The sequence below is a fragment of the Marmota flaviventris genome, chromosome 4 (genome assembly GCF_047511675.1).
Source record: "Marmota flaviventris isolate mMarFla1 chromosome 4, mMarFla1.hap1, whole genome shotgun sequence".
NCBI classification, from domain to species: Eukaryota; Metazoa; Chordata; class Mammalia; order Rodentia; family Sciuridae; genus Marmota; species Marmota flaviventris.
In genome coordinates, this window is record NC_092501.1 from 18,562,068 (window position 1) to 18,588,391 (window position 26,324).

The following is a 26,324-nucleotide window of genomic DNA, read 5'->3' on the forward strand; positions in this document are numbered from 1 at the left end:
AGTAGAAGGCATAAAAAGAACAAGTTCAACTCACACAGCAGAGTAGCAAATATAATCAATAATCTTTTAAATCAGCTAATTCATATTGAAATGTAATGTTCTAACTGCATCAAAATACAAGACTGTCAGTGAACAAAAAAAATCCATTCTTTTAAATATAAACACAAGCAGACCAAAAGGAAAATGATAGAGAAGAAATGCAACAATAACAATGAAGACAAAACTGGAATGGCTATAATTTCAGACAAAGCAGACTTCAAAGCTAGGAAAATCATCAGGGATATATGAAGCATTACATAATAATAAATGATTAGAATGATTCTCCAAAACACAGCAACCCTTAGAGCATATGTACTTGCTTATCTTCTGTCTCTATTATAATGCTTAGTGCAAAACCTCACATTAATTGAAAGAATGAAGATAAAAGGAAACTTTGATACTAATACTCTTCAAATCAGAATAAAACCTAAGATTTTTCATCACTTTTTCAAAAAATACTTGAAGATGTTTCAATTCCCACAAAAGTAATTTACACTAATCTAAAGAAAGGTACATACATCCAAAAGTGTAAAGATACCATGCAATTTTAAAAAGTAAACTGGATGAAGAATATGGCTAACTTAAATCATAAGGAGTAAGTGTGATTCAATTCAGGTTAAATTACTATTTTGCAGAACTTCACAATCTCAGTGCTGACCTTCTGGACCAGATAATTTGTTATGGGAAGCCGTTTTGTGCTTCAGCAGCATCCCTGCCCTTTACTCATTGCACACACGAGTCATGAAAATCTAAACTGTCTCCAGACACTGTTCAAAAGTCCTCTTTGAAACATTGCCCAAATTGCCCTCAGGTAAAAATCAGTGCTATGTTAGAATAAAAGCTCTACATTGTCCAATCTTTCTCAAGAGAAACTTAAAATATGGATTTCCAAATAAAATCTTATACTCTTAAATGCTAATAACTATTTCATAGGTTTAAACAGAACAAAACATTGTTATCAGTCATCTGTGGATTTATCTCATTGCTCAGGACACAAGTTTAACATCTTCACAAGCAAAGAAATTATTAACATTAGGACAAAAGCATGACTTTACCATTCAATATGAACACTAACAAGTGTTTAGAACTTAGTATATAATTACCCAGACTCAAATTATGTCATAAGTAACTTAAGTCTCTTTTGAATTGTGTAAATCACCATGTGATAACAATTATTTTGAGCTTAAATTCTCCTCAAGAAGCTACCCTTGAGCAATACAAGTATATCAGAATATCATGTTCATATTGACACACTGAAGAGCGTCACTCAAGAACACTAATACTTCTTTCTTACAACCTAGTAATTCTTAAAGGCACTGAAAATTTAAAACACAGGAATGTAATTCTGTAACATCAGCACACAAAATTTGGTCCATGAGTCCATGAGGTATGAGGCACAATCAACTTACAACTAAATTATATGATATTCTAAGTTAAATTTGAAAATTTTTTTAAAGATTTTCTCCAACATCCACACCTTAATATTAAAAGACTCATGAAAAACTCCCAAAAGTTTTTATTGACAAAAACTTGAGTTTTTGTCAATAAAATAGATCTAATAACTTCAGAGAAGTTTCTTTTACAAAAGGCCATCCTAAAACTTTAAAAATATTTTCAAAAGTAATTCAGATTTCTCATTTAATGCAATTAAGACATTTTTCAGCAGGAGGGCTAATATGGTTTTAAAACCTCTCTTCTTTAGATTAACATTAGTAACTACTCAAGCTTCTTACATTCAAATAATCAGAAATATTTAAAATTTTTAAATATGATAAATTCTACAACAGAAAACACTATTAGTATAAAGGTCTATATTACATTTATAAGGAATAGGATATTAAATATTTAAGCAACAACATTTTATACCACTATTTCTACCTATTTCTATACTCTGTCTAGTTATCTAATACTTTTAAACACTTGTTTTACCACATGACCCACACATTTTATAAAACCAAAATGTTAAGTCCATCTCAGATGATTTTAAAGGATAATAATCAAAATGTTAACAGTGACTTGTCTTTGGTTAATCCTAGAGTTTTATTTTCTCCTTTATGCTTTTGTTTCTCTTTGAAATTGAAAGTGTATAAAAACAAAGAGGTTCAAGAAATAGACACTAACAGTCTAGTCTCTCTCATATCACACATGGAGAAGTGTTTCCTGAACAACAATAAGTTTCCTGTCTGTGAAGTAGATCAGTTAAGAGAATGCATCATGCTATCATATTGATGATATTGGCTACCAAGATTATCGATCTTTATAACTCATATTCCATAGTTACTAAGAAATATGCTGACTTTAAATTAGGTTCTCCACATAAATTTTCCTAAAGAGAGAATAAGGACTTCATTCATTCTTCATTCTACAAATGTTTATTAAGCACCTATCATATTCTAGATTCTGTTCTATTAGCTTGAGATACTACAGAGAAAAAGAGAAAATTCTTGCCTCCATAGAACTTACAGTCTAATAAGTAAAAAATAAATAACAAAGAATCAATGTCAAGAAGTATTAACAGCTATAAAAGAAAATAAGAGTCTAAGAATATGATTGGGGGGAAAACGTATAGATATGCTGATAGTAGAGAAAGTAATCCAGATGAAGCAGCATTTGAGAAGAAGTCTGCATAATAGGAAGGAAGAAGCAATGGGAACATCTGGAGGAAGGGTATTCCAAATTGAGGGAACAGCAAGTGCAAATACTCCAAGGCATGAAAGTAGGAAAGTAGTAGGAGATGAAGTGACTGGGAATTATATTCACTAAGGGTTTGTTGGCCAGCATACAGACATTAGCTTTGACTAAGGAAGTAGTATTAAGGATACTAAGAGTGGTATGTTTTGTTTTGTTTTCATAATTAATAAACTTCATTTTCCAGAGCAATTTTAGAGGTTTGCCGAAAAATTGTACTTCCCTACAGTTTCCCATATTCTAAGACATCTTACTTTAGCATGGGCTTTTTGTTTAAAGTTTATGAACCAACAGAATTATAATTAAAGCCAATAATTTACATTAGTATTCACTCTGTTCAGTTCCATAGTATGTAATAAATGTATACTATTATGTATATATAATTACAGTATCATATAGTTTCACCACTCTGAAAATTCCATACTTCAGCCCCTGTAACCACTGATGTTTTAGTTTCACTTTTGTCAGAATGTCATGTAGCAGATTACCTTTCCCTTAGCAATATACATCCAAGTCCCCCTCATTTCTTTCTCTGGATTGATAGTTTATCCATTCACTTACTAAAGGACATCATGGTTGCTTTCAATTTTTGGCAGTGGCAAATAAGTTGCTAAAAACAATCACGTGCAGGTTTTGTGTGGACATAAAATTTTTAATTCATTTAGATAAACACCTAGAAGCATGTCTGATGGATATGTTTAACTCTGTAAAGATAGTGCCAAAGTGTCTGTCTTCTAAAGTACTTGTACCATTTTGCATTACAACTAGCAATACAAAAAAAAAGTTCTCACTAGCATCTAGTTCTAATAGTGCCTTGGAATTTAGCAATTCTAATAGGTGTGCAGTGGTAGTGGTCATGTTTGTGAACATAGAGCTAATAGGATAATGATGTGACAATGTTGCGCTTAAAAATTATGGAAAATTATGATCTCTACAAAAATATAATGAAAAGCATAATGCCATAAAGTAAGTTTAGACATCAGTGTGCATATATATACATACACAACATTATGGGTAAATAGGAGAAATAAGATGCTGGCTGAATAGGTTAGGGAAAGACATACTTAAATAATAGATGAGCAGAAACTATATAGACATTCCAAGAAAAATCTGATGGGAGAAAGGAAGCCAAAAAATTAAAAGTTCAGGAATTTCATTGCCAGGTGTGTGTGTATATATGTACTAAAAACATGTTTACCAAAAGACTTGTATTATCCTAATATAATAGCACTATATCAGCCTCAAATTAGAAACTGCCAAAGAACATTAGAATGGTTAAATTGTGGTAGGTTCACATTATTGGATATTAGGTAATACAAAATGAATAACTTTTATACAGCAAAATAGATGAAAAATGTCAAGTGGAAGATGTTTGACACAATACATATGACTCCATTTTTAAACAAGCAAGTAAGATGAATTAAGAAGTCAAAATCCCAGGACACCCTTGATGAGGATAATGAGTTAGGTAGTGATGGAAAGAAGGGCTTCTTGGGTGGTCTTTTGTTCCATTTTCAACTTCGATACTGATTACATGATTTGTAAATGGTACTGAATTACACATTTGTGACAGAGGCACACTTTTTTTTTATAAACATACTTCAACAAAAACTTAAATCATAGGCACTAAGTCCTTGCTCTGAACTGTGGCAGGAAAAAAAAAAAGACATCTGTAAAATTTGCAGACTATGAATAATCAACATACTGTGGTAAAAATATTGTTTTTCTGACTGCACAGAAGTTCTCTAAAGTCTAAACCAATTCTATTTCAAAAATTTTATATTATTGTTTTGTCCTGCCTTTAGAGAAGGCAAAGGTAGCAGCCTGTATCCAAAACTTGGTAACCATGACATGATATTGCCCTACTTCAGACAATGAAGTGTTCTGGACAGATCTCTTCCCAAAGGATATTAACACTAACTAGATTCATATTGGGATTACTCCTGCTATTTCTACTTTTTGTGATATAAGAAGACAGTGTTCAGCACTCAAAAAGCAGTGAAACACATAGTATTTAATGTCTATAGGTTAGACAACTGGGATGTAAAACTAATGTTCATCAAACAAGAGCAATTTTAGGGAGAGAAAAGTTTTATCCCTCCCACTTTTAAATATCCCAGTAATTAAAATGCTTGAACACTAAATTCCTAATGATTACCTGTCATTCTCCTAGGTTTCTCTAGGACCATCTTGAACAGGTAATAGAGTACAAATTAAAATTTTCAACACAATGATAATCAGAATGCTGCTCTAAAAGATTTGAATGGATGGACTTTAGAAGACAGATTAGTAAACAGTCTAGAGCAATTAGCCCACATAAAATAATATGAAGGCCCATCTAAAAAACAGTGGTGGAAGTGATATGAACAAGTGATATAAGAGAGGAAGAATAAGCAATAGAAATAGGATAGAACAGTGCTTCTCAAACTATACATAGTGAAAGTGCAGTTTTTACCTCCCCCTCCAACTGATTGTGGACATCTCTTTTCCCCTTTCCAGTACTGGGGACTGAACCCAAGAGCACTCTACCTCTGAGTTACATTCCCAGCCCTTTTAATTTTTTATTTCGAGACAGGGTCATGTTAAGTGGCCCAGATTGGTCTAAAACTTGTAATCCTCCCGCCTCAGCCTACTGAATAGCTGGGATTACAGGCATGCAATACTGTGTGCTCAACAAGGACCAAAATTTTTTTAAACATAAAATTACAAGTTTGGATGTTCTACTAATGTCAAATTGTTATATAAGATTCTAAATGCTTACTTTCAATTTTTCTTAATTTGCGGCAAATTGGTAACAAACAGTTGGAGTCTAGCATTTTTCTGGCGAATTGGTCATATTTTGACTAGGATTAAATAGAAGAAAAATACTATGATTTCAAGATAATGAACCTGAGTTGATGGAGAAGATAATGATGCAATTTGGAAAGAGAAATAATCTGAAGGGAGAAAAGTTTTGGTGAGAATATTTTGGTCATGCTAAATTTGTGATATGAATGACACATCCAGGTAATATATCTAGTGGCTAATTAGGAAAAAAAATAAAACATGCAGTCTGAAGAAACTGGTAGAATGTTAAAACATTTTTGCTCTCAGAGGGAATGAGGGTAAGTATCTGCAAATACTGAGCTTTTGGCTAATGATAATGGTGGCATCCGGTGGATTATTTTTTTAAAAAAATCACTATGAAAAACCATACAGTAGTTACACTGGAACAAACAACACGTGAAAGGGAACTACAGTAGGCAGATTAAGATAGCCAACAATGATTCTGCCTCACTAATGATACACTGATTGAATAATTATCCTTTCCTTAAGTGACAGAATTCGGCAACTTGCTTTTTATCAACAAAATAAGACAAAGGTTAAGGGGGAATGTCATATTTGTGATTATGTTACAAAAGATTGAGACTTCTATTTGCCAGTGTTCTACTGATTTTTCAGCTTGCATGCCCAACAAAACAAGATGCCAAAGAAAGGAACTGAATCCTAACAATCACATGACCTTGAATGTGGATCTTTTCCAAGGAACTTTCAGATACTATCCAAGCCTTAGCTAAAACCTTGACTGAGAAATCGTATGAGAAATACTAAATTAGAAGGTCCAGTTAAGCTACATCTGATTCCTGCACCAAATAAACTGAGATAATGATGGTGTTTTTAGGAGCTATGCTTCAGAATAATTTTATATAATAGGTAACTAATTCAGGAATCATAGATGATCCACTTTTTAAAAAAATTTTTAGTTGTCAGTGTACCTTTATTTTTATTTATTTATATGTGGTGCTGAGGATGGAACCCATTGCCTCACACATGCTAGGTAAGCGCTCTACCACTGAGCTATATAACCCCAGCCCAATACACATTTTTTATTATTAAGTTGCTCAAAACCCTGCCTGTGGAAAATAAATCAAAAAGCCAGAGACCTGTTCCCTGAGAAGCCAGAAGACAAAGTTCAGAGTAGCTGCATTTCAAGGTTGGAAACCCTGAAAAAGAGAAAACCATAAAGAGTGGAGTCACTAAATCTTCAGTATACTTACCTGACATTCTGACTGCTAAAATAAAATATGTTCAAGAGGAGACTGCAAAGAGAGTGAGGGGGAAAACAACATCTCAAAGGCTAAATAAAAGAGCTGAGCAGATATTTTAACAGCTGCCAATTATAGTGCATAAGAGTCTAGAATGTCAGTCCTACCAAGATGGAAGCTGGTGCAGAGAAAACAACACCTAAAGGAATAAAGACCACCAAGGAATTTGTGTTAGGTTTAAGGACAGAACTAAATAGTATCCCCCTGAGAAGAACTAAATCCAAGAGTGTGTGGTAATTTAAACAGTAATTTAATGCAAAACAAACTTTACCTCTTTTCAGAGGATCCATACTCATTACAATATCATCCATTTATACATCAATTACTAGACTGATTCCTACTTCTGGCCATGATAAAACTAGAAAATGAACAAAACATATAAGAAAATTATATATAGACAGTAGACATACACGACTGTGTTCTCTGATATCACTGGAAAACTATATGAATCTTATGGTTGACCCTTATGGTTACTGGCCAGAGGTAGTTCTATGTCACATGAAAAGAAGGGAAGAAATGCTGAAAAAAAGGCCACTGCATTGTGGCAAAAGACTTAAGTTTAAGATGGTTAAGGTGGCTACAGTTCTGGGAAAATTTTCAGAAAGAACGGCAGCAAACAGATTTATGTAATCTAAAGAACCAGTCCCTTTCAGTCTTCGCCAAAATTATGATCTGCATGTATGTGAAAACAAATTATGAAAGCCAGCAGAAAGCAATCCAAATAATTCCAAGTAATCACACAAGGCTGGGAATTGTTTGGATTCTCAACACTGGGAAAGACCCCATAACAGTATATCGGGGAGAGTTCTCAAAAAGGTATCATCTTAGTATGGAACTAAATCATATGCAGACAAAAAGCTGCAGAAACCACAACAAAGCTTAAAAACAAGCCACAGAAGGATTAAACTGACTCTGAAGTAATGTAACTGTATGCCAAACAATAGCCAACACTGTTTAATAAAAGAATACAACAAAATTTAAGAATATAAAAATTATAATACTGATATCCAACTAAAACTTACCAGGCATGAAAATAGAAAAAATATGATCCAAACAAAAGAAAAATCATTCCATAAACAAAATAAAAACGAGCTGATGAAACTAGGAGACAAAAATATTTAAAAAGCTACCTAAAAGCTCTGTAAGTGCAAGGCAAAAGAAAACTTGAACAAAAATGACTCCAAAATGAAATGTACAGAGGTGAAAAATATCAGAAATGAAAATTTAATTGCATGGGCTTAAACAATAGATTTAGATACTGAATAAGGAGCAACAGGAAAACAAAATCTAAAATGCAGGCATGTGTGCATGAGCACACACACAAAGGAAAAGCACATCAATGACCTTAGAAAAATATATAGAGACATCTAAGAGGACAGAAAAGAAATGAATGGTCCAAAAAATGGGGGAAGTTACAATAAATAATGGCCAACTTTTAAAAATTAATAAAAACCATAAACTCACAGATCCAAGAGGCTCATAAACTCCAAGATAAGAATAACAGCAAACCTCTTGTCAAAACTTGGGCAAGCCAGAAGAACATGGAGAAAGATCTTTAAAATAAGGGGGAGAAGAAAAAGAAAAGGAAACTGTCAAACTAATTTTTACCAAGAAAAATAACTTTTAAAAGTGAAGGCAAAATAAGCACTTTCAGACAACAAAAACTGAGAGAATTCATTATGTGTAGACCCTACACTATAATATATTCTTTTAATTTGTTGAAAGAAGTTCTTTAGACAAAAGGAAATTATTAGATAGTCAAATAAATAATGAAAAGTATGAGAAGTGGTAAATAAGACACTTCTCAATAATCTTTTAAAAGAAACAGAAAAAAATGATGGCATATCAGGGCTGGGATTGTGGCTCAGCGGTAGAGTGCTTGCCTCGCATGTGTGACGCCCTGGGTTCAATTCTCAGCACCACATATAAGTATATGAATAAAATAAAGGTCCATCAACAACTAATATAAAAAAAGATGGCATATCAAAAAGCACAAGAATGAACTCATAAGTATTTACAGTAACAAAAGATAGAACAATTTGAGCAATAAAATGTAAAAAAAAAAATAGTGAATTCTAATCCACAGAATGGAAAAAAATGAGTCTAAACTATAAGTAAATGATACAGGATAGTTCTTTCTTACCGAAATCAAGTTAATGAATGGAATAAGGGATTTTAAAAAATTCACCATTACAATAAAACTGTAATAATACAAACTGTAATAATTGTTGCAGGGAATATCCACAATGAGTGCTAAAAATAGTGTCCAAAAGATTAAGGAAAATCAACATATTTGCATGGGCTAAAATGAGCATCTCCCAAGACAATTATTAATTAAAAAAGAAAAAAATATTAACTTTACAATGGAGAAGCACAGAAATCACATTCACCAAGTGGACAGGGTCAAAAATCACCAGTAAACCAGGTGTGGTGGTACACACCCATAACCCCAGCAAATCAGGAGGCTGAAGCAGGAGGATCGCAAAAGTTCAAGACCAGCCTCAGTGACTTAGGGAAGACCTCAGCAACTAAAACAAGACCCTGTCTCAAAAAACAAAAAGGTCTGAGGATATAGCTCCATTGTAAAGTGCCCCTAAGTTCAATCCCAGTACCCCCCACACATACCAAAAAATAAATAAATAAATCACCTGTAATATGACTTATCAACATTATATATCCCCTGATATAATTCACTGAGAAGGGCATCATAATCACTATGTTATTTTGGGCAAAAACACAAACTCAAAGTAGTCATGAAAAAATATCCTAGAAACCAAAAATAAATGATACATTCAAATTAACTGAGCAGCACTTTTTCTGACTTTGATATTTTAAAAGGGAAGACTGAATTAGTTCTTCAACTAAAAGACTTTCAGTCTTTCAATTTGTCACATATCAGAGGAGGTTACAGATACATGACTATTAAATTATAACATAGAACTCTGAAACAGAAATTGAATATTAGATGAAAAATAAGTGAAATAAAATAAAACTTATAGTTTAATTAAAAGTATTCTATCAATGTTAATTTCTTGGTTTTGATCATTATATAATGGTTATACAGGGCAAGCTGGATACAGGATATATGAGAACCTTCTGGTTTTACAGCTTTTCAGAAAATCTGAAATTTATTCAAAATTAAAAAAGGATAATTTTGAACTTAAAGAGAATAACAGTAATTTATTATTATGGGATTTATAATATCTAAAGAAGTGAAATATGAAAGGAAGAAAATAACTTCTGTGGTGTGGTTCTCAGGAAATATGTGAGGTAGTATATCACTTGAATGTAAAATCTATTAAGTTATCATAATGTATTATAGATACTACAGCAAACAAAGAAAAAGTAACAAAGATGTATAATAAGCCAACAGTGGAAAAATGGAAATTATAGAAAATACTCCAAAAGAAGGCATAAAAGGAGAGGAAAAAAGGAATAAAAAATTATCCACCAGGATAAAAAACACACACAAAAAAACCCTAACTACATGCTGTCCATGTTACATATAGAGACCCCAAAAATTGTAAAAATAAAAACATGGAAGGAGATATATATAATGCAAACAACAATCAACAAGGAAGCTGGATTGACTATATTAATACTAGATAAAATAGAATTTAGATAAAGAGTATCACCAGGGATAAAAATAGTTTGTGGGCTGAGGTTATGGCTCAGTGGCAGAGCGCTTGCCTAGCATGTATGAGGCACCGGGTTAAAGTCTCAGTAACCAGGTTATCAATTAATAAAATAAAAGTCCATTGACAAATAAAAATTTTTAAAAACACAGTTCATAATGATAAAATGGTTACCTTATCAAAAAATGTCTATATGTAACTAATAACAAAGTTTCAAGTTATAAGAAGCAAAAAATCAATAGCACTAATGGGAGAAAGACAAATCTATTATAGTTAGAGCTTTCAACGCTCATTTCAAAATAATTAATAGGGGTACAGAAAAAAATAGATAACATTACTAACCAACTTGACTTTGCTCATATTTATAAAATTCTCCAGGAAACAGCAGGGTATACAGACTTTTCAACTTCATTTAAAACAATTATCAAGATGGATCATATTTTATAAATAAAAAGAAAAAATCTAAGAACATCTCTCAAAAACTTGGAAACAGAACAACTCACTTTTAAATAACCCAAATAAATAACAAGGGTTATCTAGAAGACATTTTGAACTGATTTATAACAAAACACAACATGTCAAAATTCGTGTGCTGCTTCAAAGAATATTTTGAGGAAACTTATAGCTATAAATGCTTATTAATAAAAAGAATAAAACCTAAAATCATCCTAATTACCAACTTCAGAAAACAAAGAACATATTAAACATATAATATTACAGAACAACAAAGAAACATAAAAATAGAAAAAAATAAAATAGTTTTCTTAAAAGATTAATAAAATAGAAACACTTCTACCTAGACTGAGGAAGCAAAGAGAAAAAGATCCAAATTTCCAATATCAATAATTAAAGAAGGATAACACTATACATATTATAGACATTAAAGGAATAAAACAAAATTAGGAACACTTTTAAGTCAATAAATTCAACAACTCATATAAAACAGAAATGCCTCAACAGATTCAAACCACCAAAACTGAACTGAGAATAGAAAACTTGAATAACTATCTCTTTTATAAATTGAATTAGTAATTTAAAATTTTCCCACAAAGAAAATCCTGGTCCCAGAATGTGTAACTGATAAGTTCTACTCCATTTAAAGAGAAAATAATTCTATAAAAATGCTTAAAGAATATAAAAGAAGAAGAAACATGTCCCAGTTCATTATATGATCTGAAGCCACAAATGCCCTGATACCAAACACTGCCCAAAAAAGGAAAATAAAAGGTCAACATTCATAATTAATATAGATGCAAAAATCCTTTAGAAAATTAAGGTCAGTTGAACGGAAGATGGAAGGAGAACCTCATTGTTACACAGAATACATATATGTTGTTGTGATGAGAAAAAGAAAAAAAAGTGTGTCACATTAGATTGGATAGAGATAAAGGATGGGAGAGGAGGGAAGGAGTAGGGGGGATAGGAAGGGCAGCAGAATAGACAATATTGATTGATGTATGTACATTCCATGTATGTATTATATGTCAAAATACATTCTGCTGTCATGTATGACTAATAAAAATAAATCGTATGGTTAAAAAAATTTTAAATAGGAAAAAAAAGAAAATTAAGTTCAGTTTTATATATTAAAAAGGTAATATTAAAATGTACCTAGCAGGCACTCAAAGATTGTTAATTGAATATTTCAGGTTTGTTTCAGAGGTTGTGCACTTTTAACTATTATAGTCATATGTCAAATGATGATGCTCTGAGAAATGTAATTTTGTGAAGCAATTTCCTTGTACAAACATTACAGGGTGCACTTAAGACAGCTTTGATGTCACTCACTATTCATAAGCTTATGTATCACACTTATATATGTTGCCTATCACTGAAACATTGTTTCTTATGCAGCACACATGACTTAACTGATCACATTAAAAATGCTTATATTTTAGAAGTTATTCTTGTTTTTGAACTTCTAAGAATAATTTTCAAGTACTCAGTTTAGCTATTAAAAAAAGAACACTTCAAACCTTACTAAAATGCATCTGTGAAACTACATAATTAACAAAACTGGAAATACCTGTCATACAAGTTTTAACAGGTTTAGAAGGGTTAGAAGTCATATCATTATATCATTTAAATTATATTTAAAAGACTTAAATTTCCTTTTCACTGCAAAGAAAACTTTGGGGGTTCTTTTAAGCAAGTACTTCTGCAACATGCTGTCTTTAGGATACAATGATTGCCCTCTTCTCTTTGGAATGCCGCTGCAGCATGGGAATTATTTATCTCCTTTGATTCTAACAACTTCTAAAATCAATCAAGTGCTTTTTTCTATATTCTCATTGCCTCCTTTAGCAATAGTGATAACTTCTACCACAAGGTTTTGTTTAGTAAAAGACTTGAAAATTTGATAATAGACTAAGTTAACAGCTCATTTCTAGTTCTCTAAGGTTTCTTGCTGATTCACAGTCAAAAGGAGTTACTTATTAACAACTATAAATCCCCTTTATTGATTTCCTTCTTGCTAAAGTGAGTTATTCATTGGCATTTGTACAAAAAAACTTATTATTTAATGTTGCCTGAGCCATGAACATGAAAATAATTCTATCAATCCTGGCAGTCATGGTAGAATTTTGAGAATTTTAAGATTAAGGTTTACAATGTAAAATAATTATAATGGTATGTATTGGAATATTGACCTATGACTAAAATGTAAGATACTAGAACAGTGGAAACAGGTAATAGTATGAGGTTTCATTAACCCATTAAATTCTAAGGTTTTAATTGTGCATTTTCAATGAAATTTATAAAGGTACATTAACAGGTTGGAAATCAAAACCTACAGCTTACATATACATTGTTTATAATGATATTATTTTATAGTTATTTTATAAGGTTTTAGAGGTGTTCCACAATTGGGACAATGGGACAAGATGGGTTAAATAAATGGTATGACTATTACTAGTAGTAATAGTCATACTGTTTCAAGTTATAGTTATTGAAAGCCTACCAAAGGGTGCTGGTAGATAGATAAAGGGGAATGAAGGAAAGACAAAAGTTGGGATTAGGAAGGGGTTGAATGAATCAGACATAACTTTCCTATGTTCATAGATGAATACACAACCAGTGATACTCCAAGTCATGTACAACAATGGGATTCTAATTGGGTAAGTTATGTTCCATGTATGTATAACATGTCAAAATACACTAAAAATAACAAAAAAAATTAAAATTCTAAAAAGAACAAAAGAATTTTAAAAACTCTATATACTTATAAAAAGTTTTTAAAAAGTAGGTCCTAATCTCCATCGTGTCAGATTAGACCCAATTTCCTTAATAAGACTCCTATAGCACAAGAATTAAAATCAAAAGTCAATAAATTGGATGGATTCAAACTAAAAAGTCTCTTCTAGGAAAAGAAACAATCTGTGAGGTCAATAGAGAGCCTACATCTTGGGAGGAAATCTTTACCCCTCAAATATAGCACTAATCTCTAGGGTATATAAAGAACTCAAAAAGCTAAGCGCCAAAAATAAATAAATAAATAAATAACCCAATCAATAAATGGGCCAAGGACCTGAACAGACACTTCTCAGAAGATGATGTACAATCAACCAACAAATACATGAAAAAAATGTTCATCATCACTAGCAATTAGAGAAATGCAAATCAAAACCACTCTAAGATTTCATCTCATTCCAGTCAGAATGGCAGTTATTATGCATACGAACAACAATAAGTGTTGGTGAGGATGTGGGGGAAAAGGTACACTCATACACTGCTGGTGAGACTGCAAACTGGTGTAGCAATATGGAAAGCAGTATGGAGATTCCTTGAAATGGAACCACCATTTGACCCTCTCCTCGGTCTATATCCAAAGGACTTAACAGCAGCGTACTACAGGGACACAGCCACATCAATGTTTAAAGCAGCACAATTCACAACAGCTAGATTGTGGAACCAACCTAGATGCCCTTCAGTAGATGAATGAATAAAAAAAAATGTGGTATATATACACAATGGAATATTACTCAGCAATAAAAGAGAATAAAATCATGGCATCTGCAGGTAAATGGATGGAGTTGGAGAATACAATGCTAAGTGAAGTTAGACAATCCCAAGAAACCAAATGCCTGAATGTTTTCTCTGATATAAGCAGGCTGATTCAGAGTGGGATAGGGAGGGGGAGCATAGGAGGCAAAGAGGAACTCTAGATAGGGAAAATGGTGGGAGAGGAAGGGAGGGTGCATGGGGTTAGAAATAGAGGTGCAATGAGATGGACACCATTATCCAAAGTACATGTATGAAGACACAAATGGTGTGAATATACTTTGTATAAAACCAGAGATATGAAAAATTGTGCTGTATATATGTAATATGAATTGTAATGCATTCTGCTGTAAAAAAGTAGTATACTAAATCAAACAACTGATTAAGGGTACAGATTTTATTTTCATAGTGATGAAAATGTTTTAAATTGTTTGTAATGAATAAAAACTCTGAATACATTAAAAACCCTGAACTGCAGACTTTAAAAGTATCAATTTACAGTTTGTGAATTATATTTCAATTATGTTGTTAACACTATCTCATTGCAATGAGTGCAATGGCTTTCAACTGCAGCTGCATATAAAATAATAGTTTGTTCTTTTTTTAAAAAAAAGTAAAATAATTCCCTGGACCTGCCAGAGATCACTAAATCAGAATCTAAATCAGAATGGGATTAATATCATTTGTCTAGACCAGTGGGGGCCATAGAGTGAAAACTGAGACCCAGGTCCAAAATCAGAAAATTTCCTAGTTGCAGGATCTTCTATAAATTATCTAATTGCTACAATTTTAGTTCCTTCGGCACTACGAGGAAGGGATACCCATTTTATTGGGTATCAAAAAGATTTAGTGATATACATATAAAATACACAGGATGCTATGGTTTGGATGTAGTTCATTCAAGGGTTCATGTGCTGGAGGCCCAGTTCTCTTTAGTGGTAGGTATGAGCTGATATCTAATGGGGAAGGTCCTTAAGCCATTGCAAAGTTGCCCTTGGAAGGAAACAAAGTATTTGCTGTGAGACCTCTGAATTCGGCCAGGAGGGTTGTTGTAAAAGAACAAGCCTGGCTACTCCCAGACTCTCAGGCTTCCTGTTTGGCAATGTGATAGCTCCCTCTTGCCGGCACTCCCAACATTGCAATGTCATATACCATAAGGCCTTCTTCACCAAGGCCAATCTTATGCCAGCTCTATAGATTAGAATCTGCACAACTAAGAGCTAAATAAACCTCTTTTCTTTACTAAGTTACCCTGCCTCCAGTATTTCATTATAGTAATACAAAACAGAATAATATACATGAACAGATCAACACACAGTATATGACATATTAACAGTGTGCTCCAACAACAGCTATTATTACTGTTTGTTATTTTTACTAGATCTTTATTTTTGTTCACTATAAGGAAATGAATAATGCAGACTTCTGCATGTTTATCCCAAATTCAACTAAATTAAACCTTATAAACCATTACTCCTACTAAACATTATATTTAAAAGCAATTTACTTTCTACCTGATACCCTACTTGTATTAAAACAAATGTATGATGTTTGCATTAAACACACACACACACACACACACACAAACTTTAGTAATGTTAAGTAATGGTGGAAGGGCGCACATTAACAAATTCAATGATTGCCTTTATTCATATATTTGTAATTCTAAAAACAAAGATTAGGTAGCTCCAAATATAAACCATTTAATAAAATAAAATATGCCAATTTAAAAAGATATGCTCAATTTTCAGTAAAACTGCTGCGTGTATATTCCCAAGAACAAACTGAAGTTAAATTTAAAATTCTGTTAAATAGGGCTGGGGTTGTAGCTCAGTGGTAGAGTACTTGCCTCACATGCATGAGGCCCTGGGTTCAATTCTCAGCACCACATTAAAAAAAAGTAAATAAATAAAGATTGTGTCCATCTAAAACTTAAAAAAATTTTTTTAAGTTCTATGAAATAATTCCTCACTTAAATATGCTAATTTCCAGGTAATTTGATAGCAATGCTATGGAAAGAAACCCTTAAAGACTTGTGAATTAAAGTCAAACGTTTTAGGACTAAGTATAGCAAAAAACGCAAAACAATAATAATACAGGCAATAATATTTATAATATATATAAAAATTCACTATTTGTTTTTTCCAAGTCTGTACTTCTACTCAACAATAAGCCATAAATGCAAGTCACATTTTAACAATATGGTACTAAAATGAGTCATTCAACAATTTCATTTCTATGGGAAGATATGGAATGCAGCATTTCCACAAAGAAATTCCTGGGAGTATTTTAATCTCTCTTGAGCAAACCATACTTCCTTTGCACATACAGTGTATTACTTCAGAAAATATATAATATAATGGCTAGTCTAAGTATTTTTAAATTAATATTTTAAGTGTCTAATTAGAATTAAATGTAATAGAACATGTTACCCAAGTTTAAATGCATCTTAAAAAAGAAAATATTATTTCCCTGAAAAGCTGTAGAACCTAAAATCAAAAATTTCCTGTATCATCTACTACAAGATCAATTTTTAATGTAAGAATATATTTAATTCATCTTTGTGTAAATAAACCTTTAACAAAATAAAAACTTCCCTTTAAAGTTTCAAAATACACTTTTTATTCTGTTTTTTTAAAAAATCTAATAAAAAGGACAAAGACAGTACCTTTAATTTTCACAAAAATTGATGCCAATGAATTTTAATAAAGACAATTGCCGTTTACTGACTTTACACATCTATATTCCTTACTTTTTCATCCTCTTAAAAAACATTTCCTTTGTTTCGTTACAATTCAGCTTTCTATACAAGACCAGAATGAAATCAAAATGCTAAGTGTTGGATTTATAAGATCTCTCTTCTTCTAATTTTTCTGTACTGGATTTTTTTTGTTTGCTATTAAACTTAAAAATTAGGCAAATAACTTTCAAAGTCATTTTTGAGATAAGGTCTCATTATGTTGCCCAGGCATACCTGGAAATATTGGGCTCAAGCTGCTACTATATTAGTTTTTTTTTCCCATTTTTTAATTGCTTCATATTAGTGATACATTAGGATTCATTTTGACATAATTATAAATTAGAGTATGATTTGTTCCAATTTAGACCTAAATACCCTTATCCCCTTCCCCTCCTCCTATTCCCTTTCCCTTACTGATCTTTCTGCTATTTACTTACACTTTTTAAAAATTAGCGTCTTATGGATATACATAATGGTAAGATTCACTGTAGTATATTCATATTAGATGATTTTTAATGAAAATGTAAGTACTTTCAAAATTTATAAAACGTTTTTCTATTTTCCTATGACACTGCTGTTTTGCAAAGCTCTAATGTGACAACCTTTAGTAAGACCAAGTAGAAAAGTGATGTGAATTTAGTCTTCAGATAAAAAAAGGAAAGTCAGAATGGGAATTGGAGTCTTAATATATCTAGTATAAATATATAGATACTTTATTTTTTATTTTTTTTTAATTTTTTATTGTGGGTTGTTCAAAACATTACAAATTTCTTGACATATCATATTCCACACTTTGATTCAAGTGGGTTATGAACTCCCACCTTCACCCCATACACAGATTGCAGAATCACATCAGTTACACATCCATTGATTTACAAATTGCCATACTAGTGTCTGTTGTGATCCCCTAAAAATAGATAAAAACTTAAAAATTAGGCAAACATCTTTCAAATTCATTTTCTCCAAAATCAGAGCAGATTCAGTTTGTGATAAAGGTCTAATTACACCTACTTTCTATCTTACTTTTGAAGCTTACAAAGTAATCTCAAGTCATGTAGTATTAAGTAAATCACAGGGAAAATGGAATTTAGAAACAAGTTTCAGGAACTTTCTGATATGGAAAAGCACTCAACAAAATTACTAAGCATAACAAATACTAAAAATAATAGTAATAATCCAAATCCTCTTACCAATTTCAGCAGGTAGTTGTTTGATTTTGTTCTCGCGAATGCTAAGCATGCTGAGTTTTGACAGGTTTTTGATGTCCTTTTCCACAGTAGTAATACGATTAAAGCGAAGGTAGAGTGTGGTGAGAGAATCTAGCCTATACACCACTGAAGGAATTTCTCTCAGTTTATTATGCCGTAAATCAAGCATCCGCAGCTTCTTCAAGTTATCAAGAGAGTCAGGCAAACTGGTAAGTGAATTTTCACTTAGAGCCAGTGTCATGAGATTTACTAAACAGCCCACCTCTGCTGGGAGGGACTGCAGTTTGTTACTGTATAAATAAAGTTCTGTTAATTGAGTCAACTCTTTGATTGATGATGGCAATATGTGTATAGATCTCTTGGATAAGTCCAAACGCATTGAATTCTCTTCCCGGCATTTGTTGAGCTCTTTAATCACTTCTGCGTTACTGGATTTTTTCCTAGTCCCAGGTGCAGGATTTGGCCGTTTGATCGTATTGTCAACTGAAAAAGCCACCCCTGGTTGGGCAGCACTGGAGTCCTTTTTTCCATCTTTGGCATCTTTCCCTTTGGTTTTAGGTTCTTTTTCTTTGCTTTCTTTCCCAAAACCTCCAGAGGCCTTTGCCTCCTTTTCTCTTTCCTTGGCTGATGGTACTTTGGGATCTTTCTCTTTAGAGTCTTTTTCTTTTCCTAAACTACTACTCATGATGACTCAAACTTAGGAAAAAAAAAAACTACATGAACTTTTACTTTATTTGCTAGCAATTGAATTCAAAGATGAAGAGACAAAGAGCCTACACAATTAAACAGGTGTTGGCTTGAAAAAGTAATCAGCATGGAGTAACATCCATCTGTTACATGGTTGATCTAAAAGCACTATGCCCATTTCTGACAACTCATTCCAACTGGTAAAATGGTGCTGGTCAATGATTCATTAGAATTCCTGAAATATAATAGAGAGTATTAAATTACCTTAAGTTATAATTTATATTAAGTAAATAGCCTCTGAAAAACTATCTTACTATGAACTTTGCCATGTTCCTATTACTTGATGCAGTATTTATTGAACACTTTATAATGTAAAATCCACTGAAAACTACAAAAGTTAATAGGGCAGGCCCTCACTTCTAGGAATTTGCAATCTAATAGAGGTAAATGATCACAAATTACTGTTACAAAACTTTATGAAAGTTAAAGTGAGAAATCACAACAGCAACTAACATTTACTAAGGGCTAAGTACAAACACTAAAGAATTTACAAATATTTATTTTAATATGTATATATAACAGCACTATGAGATAAACTGTTATCCTCATTTTATACAAAGGGACACTAAAGCACAAAAATATTTTTAGATAACTAGCTTTGTTATCTTGGGGAAAAAAGAGCCAAAATTTAAAATTAGGCAGCATATGTCCACAGCCTATATTCTAACCAGTACCCTAAAATTGTTCTATCTATAACTACTTATAGCTTTACAAAACAGAAAGGATTTCAAAGTTGATAAAAGAATGGACAGCAGTGTGGCAAAAGAACAAAAACAACAAAATGATATGCATGGAAAAAAGCAAATAGTTTAGGGGAAAGATTATTAAAATATGCACTTTTAATAAGGAATCTAGTTGATTCTTATACAGGTAAATCTGAGGGACCACCCTTGAGAAACCATGACAGAGCAATCTCAAATGATGTCTATATTCTAGAAAAGTGAGAAAGATCAATAGCACAGTAAGTACAAAAGGTTCACTGGTAAAAGGAATCCACAAAAACTTCACTGGCAAAATGAATCCACAAAGACCAAAAAAGTAATAAAAGCTTTGGAAAAGGCATCATTCCTCCCTAAATATTTTTTTAAATTTAAAATAAATGATTCCTAGTTTTAACTCTTGTTAACTCTATATAACTGATAAAACAACTTGAATGGAATGCATCAAGACTCTGGGTTTGATCATAGGAACAGGAAAAAAATAAATTTATTTATTTATTTATTTTGCTATGGGCCCCTCACCCATACAAATTTACAGGTTAGATATCAGCTATAGAACTTTTAGGAAAATCATTATCAATGAAAACAGCTGAGAAACTTAGGCTAATTGGCCCTTTAATAATGGGATAGAATTCAAACAAGGAGAGGTAGGTGGTACATCATGAAAGGGAAGGTTTTGCCTAAAGTAAGAATGAATGGACTTGGTTTGCATAGACAATGAAAAGGTAGGGCTTTGCTCAAACAAGAGATATAACAATGATAATAGGAACTGGGTAGAGAATTAATGATCTATAATTTGAAACTGCAAAGTATGAACTTACATTGGTATATACAATTAAATAAATATGCTATTATTTGGCTAGCATACCACAAAAGCCCATTTCACATTATTTACCACTATGCCCCCTTCAAACCATGAAGTGCTTTTACTCAAACCATTTAACAATGAATAATGGAAAATATGCAATAACTTACAGGATACAACATTGTTTATCTGTCTGTACTTAAGAAATGTCATCAGGAGCCAGCCAGGCATGATGACACATGCGTGTAAATCCTAGTAGCTCCTCAGAGGCTGAGGCAGGAGGATCACAGATTCAAAGCCAGCCTCAGCAATTTAATGAGGCCCTAAATAACTTGGCGAGATCCAGTCTCAAAAAAATAAAAAGAGCTAGGAATGTGGTTCAGTGGTTAAGTGCCCCTGGGTTCAACTGGTACTAAAAACAAACAACAACAACAACACAAACACTGAAAGGTCATCAAGTGACACTGCCAAGTTTCTGAAAATTCACTTTTTACTTACACACAATTTAGAAGGACAACAACTCCTATGTTCCTGTGTAGAAATCAAGTAAGATTTAAAAATACAAATGTCCAGGCTCCATCTCAAACTGCTCAATCGGAATCTTTAGGGAAAGGAATCCAGGAAATTCTAAAACCTAAAACAAAAGTGCCTCAATAAAAGCTTATCAAGAGGCTGGAGCTCAGCAGTAGTGCATTTGCCTGGCTTGTGTGAAGCACTGGGTTCAGATTCTCAGCACTGCAAATAAATAAATAAAATAAAGGTCTATTAACAACTAAAAAAAGAAAGCTTATCAATTTTGGGAAACACTTGATCAAATGTGGGATCTGAAAACCAGTAAATGTATTTCTTAAATATAATTCTAAAACAACGAAGGTTGAAGGTCAAGGACAGGTCAGAAGATAACTACAATAATGAAAAAACAATATTACTAATAATTTTAAGGTCCTACTGAAGACTAAGGGGAGTTCCCATAGTTTATCAATACCATCCGCTATATTTGAACTTCAAACTACCAATACTTGAATTATTTCAATGATTTTACTATAGCAGTGATAGATTTGAACTGAATCACATGCTCATCCTGCAGCTCCTATACCTAATGAGATTTGCTAGTTCATAACTTAGTTACAGTTCACCATGCTTTTTCTTTAATTAATCAATGAGGCTGGGCTATTAACTAAAAATTTTATACTTCCAATAAAAATATAGTTTGTTAAGGAGAACTGATTTGACAGCCCTAAGTGAATTAGGGATCTATATCTGAATGAAGTGACACTGCCAAAATTTTTGAGAGAAAATGTATTCAGAGTAATCTTTGATGTTTCTTGGAAATAAGTTATTCAAGAGTTTGGGATTTATTTCATCACTTTAATTGTATGTTTGGGGGAACAACTACATTTATACAAAATCGGAATATTGTACCCATTCATGCAACAGTATGAATGGTACTCAGTCTCAAAATTCTTAAAATCAAGGGGGGGGGGCATAAAATTGTATCAATTAAGCTGAAGTCAGCAATGTGTTTTTACACTGAGATCTTTACCACCCCAGGTAACTCTTATTTTCAACCAACTAATAACTACTATATATAGAACACTTGATATGGGCTTTTTATTTATCTTATTTCATACTCTCACAACCAGATGTCCAGGAAGATATTAAACAAATTCCCTACTCATAACCAAATTTACTCTCTTAAATCCATTTTACTGTTAATCCAAAATGGCATCAAACAAGAAAATGGCACTGAATTCTGCCCTGCAGAAGTCTAGGTTGAAGTAACTTTCACTAGCATATAAATCTGTTTCAAATTATGAAAGCAATTTTAAATTCCTAAATTAAGAGTGCCTCTATTCTCAATTTACAAACAAGAACACTGACACATCTAATAAGTGACTAAAGAAAAATACAAAAATAGGTATGCCTGATTTTAAATTCCACATTCTTTGCCTTATGCCATGCTGGATTACAAAGATAAGCAGACATATCATGATTGTATAAGGATGTTTATTAATTTAGGCTTCCAATATTTTCTAAGCCAAGGATTCTATCACTAAGCTTTCTGTCACTGTAAGGAATATCTGAGATAAAAAGCTTTAAGGAAGAAAGGATTGTGTTGGCTCACAGGTTTCAGTCCATGGTTGCTTGACCCTGTTACCTTTGGGCCTGAGACAGTACATCAAGGCAAGTGCCACATGGAGGAGCAAAACTACTCACAACATGGTTGCCAGGAAGCAAAAAGGGAGAAAGGTACCAGGGTCTCAATATTCTCTTTAAGGGTATTCCCCCAATGATCTAACTTCCTCTACTAGGTTCCATTACCTCCCAAAAAGGGCCATAAGGGGGGACCAAGCCTTCAGTACATGAAACTTTTGAGGCCAATAAACTTCTCCTGTAAAGGGCCATAGGTTTTGCAGGCCAAATTGGTCTGTTACAGGAACTTGAAGTCTGTTATTTTAGTATGAATGCAGAAGCAGACAACACATAAACAGGAGTAGATGCGTTTCAACAAAATTTTATAGCAAAACAGGTCTCAAACTATATTTGGCCATTGTTCCATAGTTTGCCACCCCTTGTCCTGTCACTGTTTCAGGTTTTAAATCATTACTTTCAGGAACTATATTTTTATGCAAATTGGACACAAAAAGTATTTTTTCCTTGCTCTTGTAATATACTCACATTACATTTTGCTATTTCCAAAAGAAATTTCCTATGATTTAGGAAGAAGAGACAATAAAGAAAGAAGAGAGAAATCACAAGCCTATTAAGATCTATTCCTGGTATAAAAACTACGCTAATCATATGTGTCATAATGTTTATGCAAAAGAAAAACAATCAATAGGACACACACACTAAATATATCCCTTAGTTTTTTCTAAGGTGAATGCTTTTACAACATTAGATCTTGAATTATAATAGACAAGACTTCTGGTCCCAGACAAGATAGCTCAATTTTATTATTATTATTATTTTATTATTATTATTATTATTATTATTATTATTATTATTATTATTATTATATTCTTTCCACTGAAAATAACCTAAAACCCTGGATAAAACTTATAAAGCAACTAGCTGAAGACTATGAAAAGTAGAGAAAAGAAGGGAGACTGACAGGGGGTGTTGGGACTTTAAGAATTATCTGAAAGTGAGTTCCTTGGGATTTGTCTTCATCTCCTACATATCCTAACCTGGGCAGTAGAGAAACCCACAACCAAAAAATACCAAGAGGCAAAAACAAATGAAAACATCAAGAAATATCTGCTCTCTCCAGCCAAAGAACTGTGAAAAAGGTAGCTTTCCAAGATAGTGCCCTTTTGACCATTCCTTCCTTACTCGAAAAAGTAGAAGAATTCATGTCCCTCTACCTCCTCAACTGGCACTAAAACCACAAAGACTGTGGAGTGAAACCCTGCCAACCATCCAGCTTTGTAATTACTTGTACAGAAGCAGTATACATTCCCCTTCACATCATCTCTGTGGTTCAGGAGTATGAAGTAGAGTCCTGCTGACCATTTCCAAGTTGCACTTATCAGATTATAAGGAAGAGAGCCCTGCTGATCATCCCTTGTTTTGCACTAAGCAAATATTGGCAAAGAGGTAATATACCACTCCTTCCCAGTCAGAGAGAAGGGAAGATTAGGAGAGTAAGGAGCTGAAAAAAAAGGGATTCTTTCAATCTATGTAGTATTTTCAGGCATAACTCATAGTAGCTCAAGCATGAAAGTAACTAGTCTTAAGAAGTGAACTATAGGCTTTGGGATGGCCCATAGATCAGAGTTTTGAAAATAAACTGGAACCAAAGACCATAGAAGTGGGTCAGGTCAGGACATGTGTTCTGAACCAGTTTATGTGCTAAAACAGAAAATTTAAACAAATCAGAATTAAAAATAATAAGTCTCAAAATGACCATGATAAAACTAAAATCCATAAACCTTCACCTATAATTGGGGATTTCATCGCCCCATTCTCAGTAGTATAAGACTAAAATGCAGAAAATAGCAAAGATTTAGAATTAAAAAAAAAAAAAAAAAAACAATACCACAAATCAACTGGATCTAGCTGAAATTTCTAGAATATTCTACTAGTAAAAATAGAATACACTTTTTTCCAAGGTTACAAGAATAAGATAAACCCCTATCTTGGCTCATAAAAGAATTAAAATCATAGAATGTTACCTGGCCACAATTAAACTAAAAATCAATAGCAGAAAAATAACAAAAGTCTAACAGTCTGTCTGTAGATCAAGGAAGGAACAGGAAAACTAAACTATATACTGAGATGAATCAAGATAAAATCTATTTAGATACGGCAGCACCTAAAGGGAAATTTATGTAACTACATGATTAGAAAAATGACACATAATCCCATAATCTAAGCACAAGACACTTGAAAAAGAAAAGTAAAAGAAGCTCAAAGAAAGCAGAAAGGACATAGAGAACAGAAATCCATGAAATCGTAAACTAAGGAGAGGGGACAAAAAAAAAAAAAAATCAGTAAAACCAAAAGCTAATTCTTTAAAAAGAATACATGAACCCAATAAACATCTAGGAACTCTGACAAAGCTAAAAAGAGAAGTCACGAGTTACCACTATTAGGAATAAAAGAGGGAATATTACTAAAGACTACACAAACATTAAAAGGATAATAAAATACTGAAAACAACTCTACAGACATAAATTTGACAACTTACACAAAATAATATTTGGAAATCACACACTACAAAAACTCAAGATGAATTAGAGCATTTTAATAGTCCTAAAATACTAAAGCATTCTGAAATCAGTTTCAAAATTTCCAAAAAGGAAATTACCAACTACAGATGGTTTTACTAATGAATACTAATGAACATCTCAAGAAGAAATAACATCAATTCTGTACATCTCTTCCAGGAAGTACACATTTTTTGAGGTCAGCATCACCCTGATACCAAATATAGACACAGGACAAAAAAAAAAAAAAGAAGCTATTTACCAATAGACCTCATGTTTCATAAACAGAGATACAAAAATATTCAGCAATATATCTACAAATTAATACAGACTTTAACACTCTTATTAAATATAATAATACTGAAAGTCCTAGCCAGTCCAATAAAGCAGGAAAAAGAAACAGCATACAGATTAGAAAGGATTAATTTAAAACTATCGTGCCTTGCAGACAACATGATTGCCTATGTGGAGTCCTCAGAACTATTAAAGAAGTTCAGCATGGTCACAGAAAAAAAAGTCAATATAAGCCATATTTCAACTGGTTAGAAATAAACAACTGAACAACAAAATTAAGAACACAATCCCATTTTCAAGAGTTTCAAAAATTAAAATATCTATGTATAAGCCTAATAACATGTACAAACTATTAGTTCAAAACTACCAAACACTGGTGAAAGAAATCAAAGGTCTAAATAAATGCCGAAGGATTTTCTCTTAGAAGTTTTTTTAACTTTTTCACATTTAGATCTGAATCATTGAGTTAATTTTTATACAAGTTAATTTTTATATATGAGGTTTATATACCTTATACAAAATAAGTCTAGTTATTCCAACATCATTTCTTCAAAGGCCGTCTCCATTGAATTCCTTTTGCACAGCTTTCAAAAATTAGTTGGACAACACCAAATGCTGACAAGAAAAGAGAGCAACTAGAACTCTGTTTCATT

At 32.5% G+C, this 26,324-nt stretch overlaps 1 protein-coding gene across 4 annotated transcripts in view; it reads right to left on the minus strand.

Moving 5' to 3' along the window:
• The window catches only part of Shoc2 (SHOC2 leucine rich repeat scaffold protein), a 90,553-nt gene that overhangs the window by 39,768 nt on the left and 24,461 nt on the right, over positions 1 to 26,324 (minus strand). For 2 of the 4 annotated variants that reach the window (XM_071610919.1, XM_027930212.2), the window contains exon 2: positions 18,377 to 19,316. In XM_071610919.1, coding sequence (XP_071467020.1) covers positions 18,377 to 19,079 — 703 coding nt within the window. In that variant the 5' untranslated portion in view covers positions 19,080 to 19,316. Of the gene's footprint in view, positions 1 to 18,376; positions 19,317 to 21,163; positions 21,371 to 26,181; positions 26,269 to 26,324 lie in introns of those variants that run through there. The other 2 variants (XM_071610920.1, XM_027930211.2) reach the window with 2 other exon arrangements.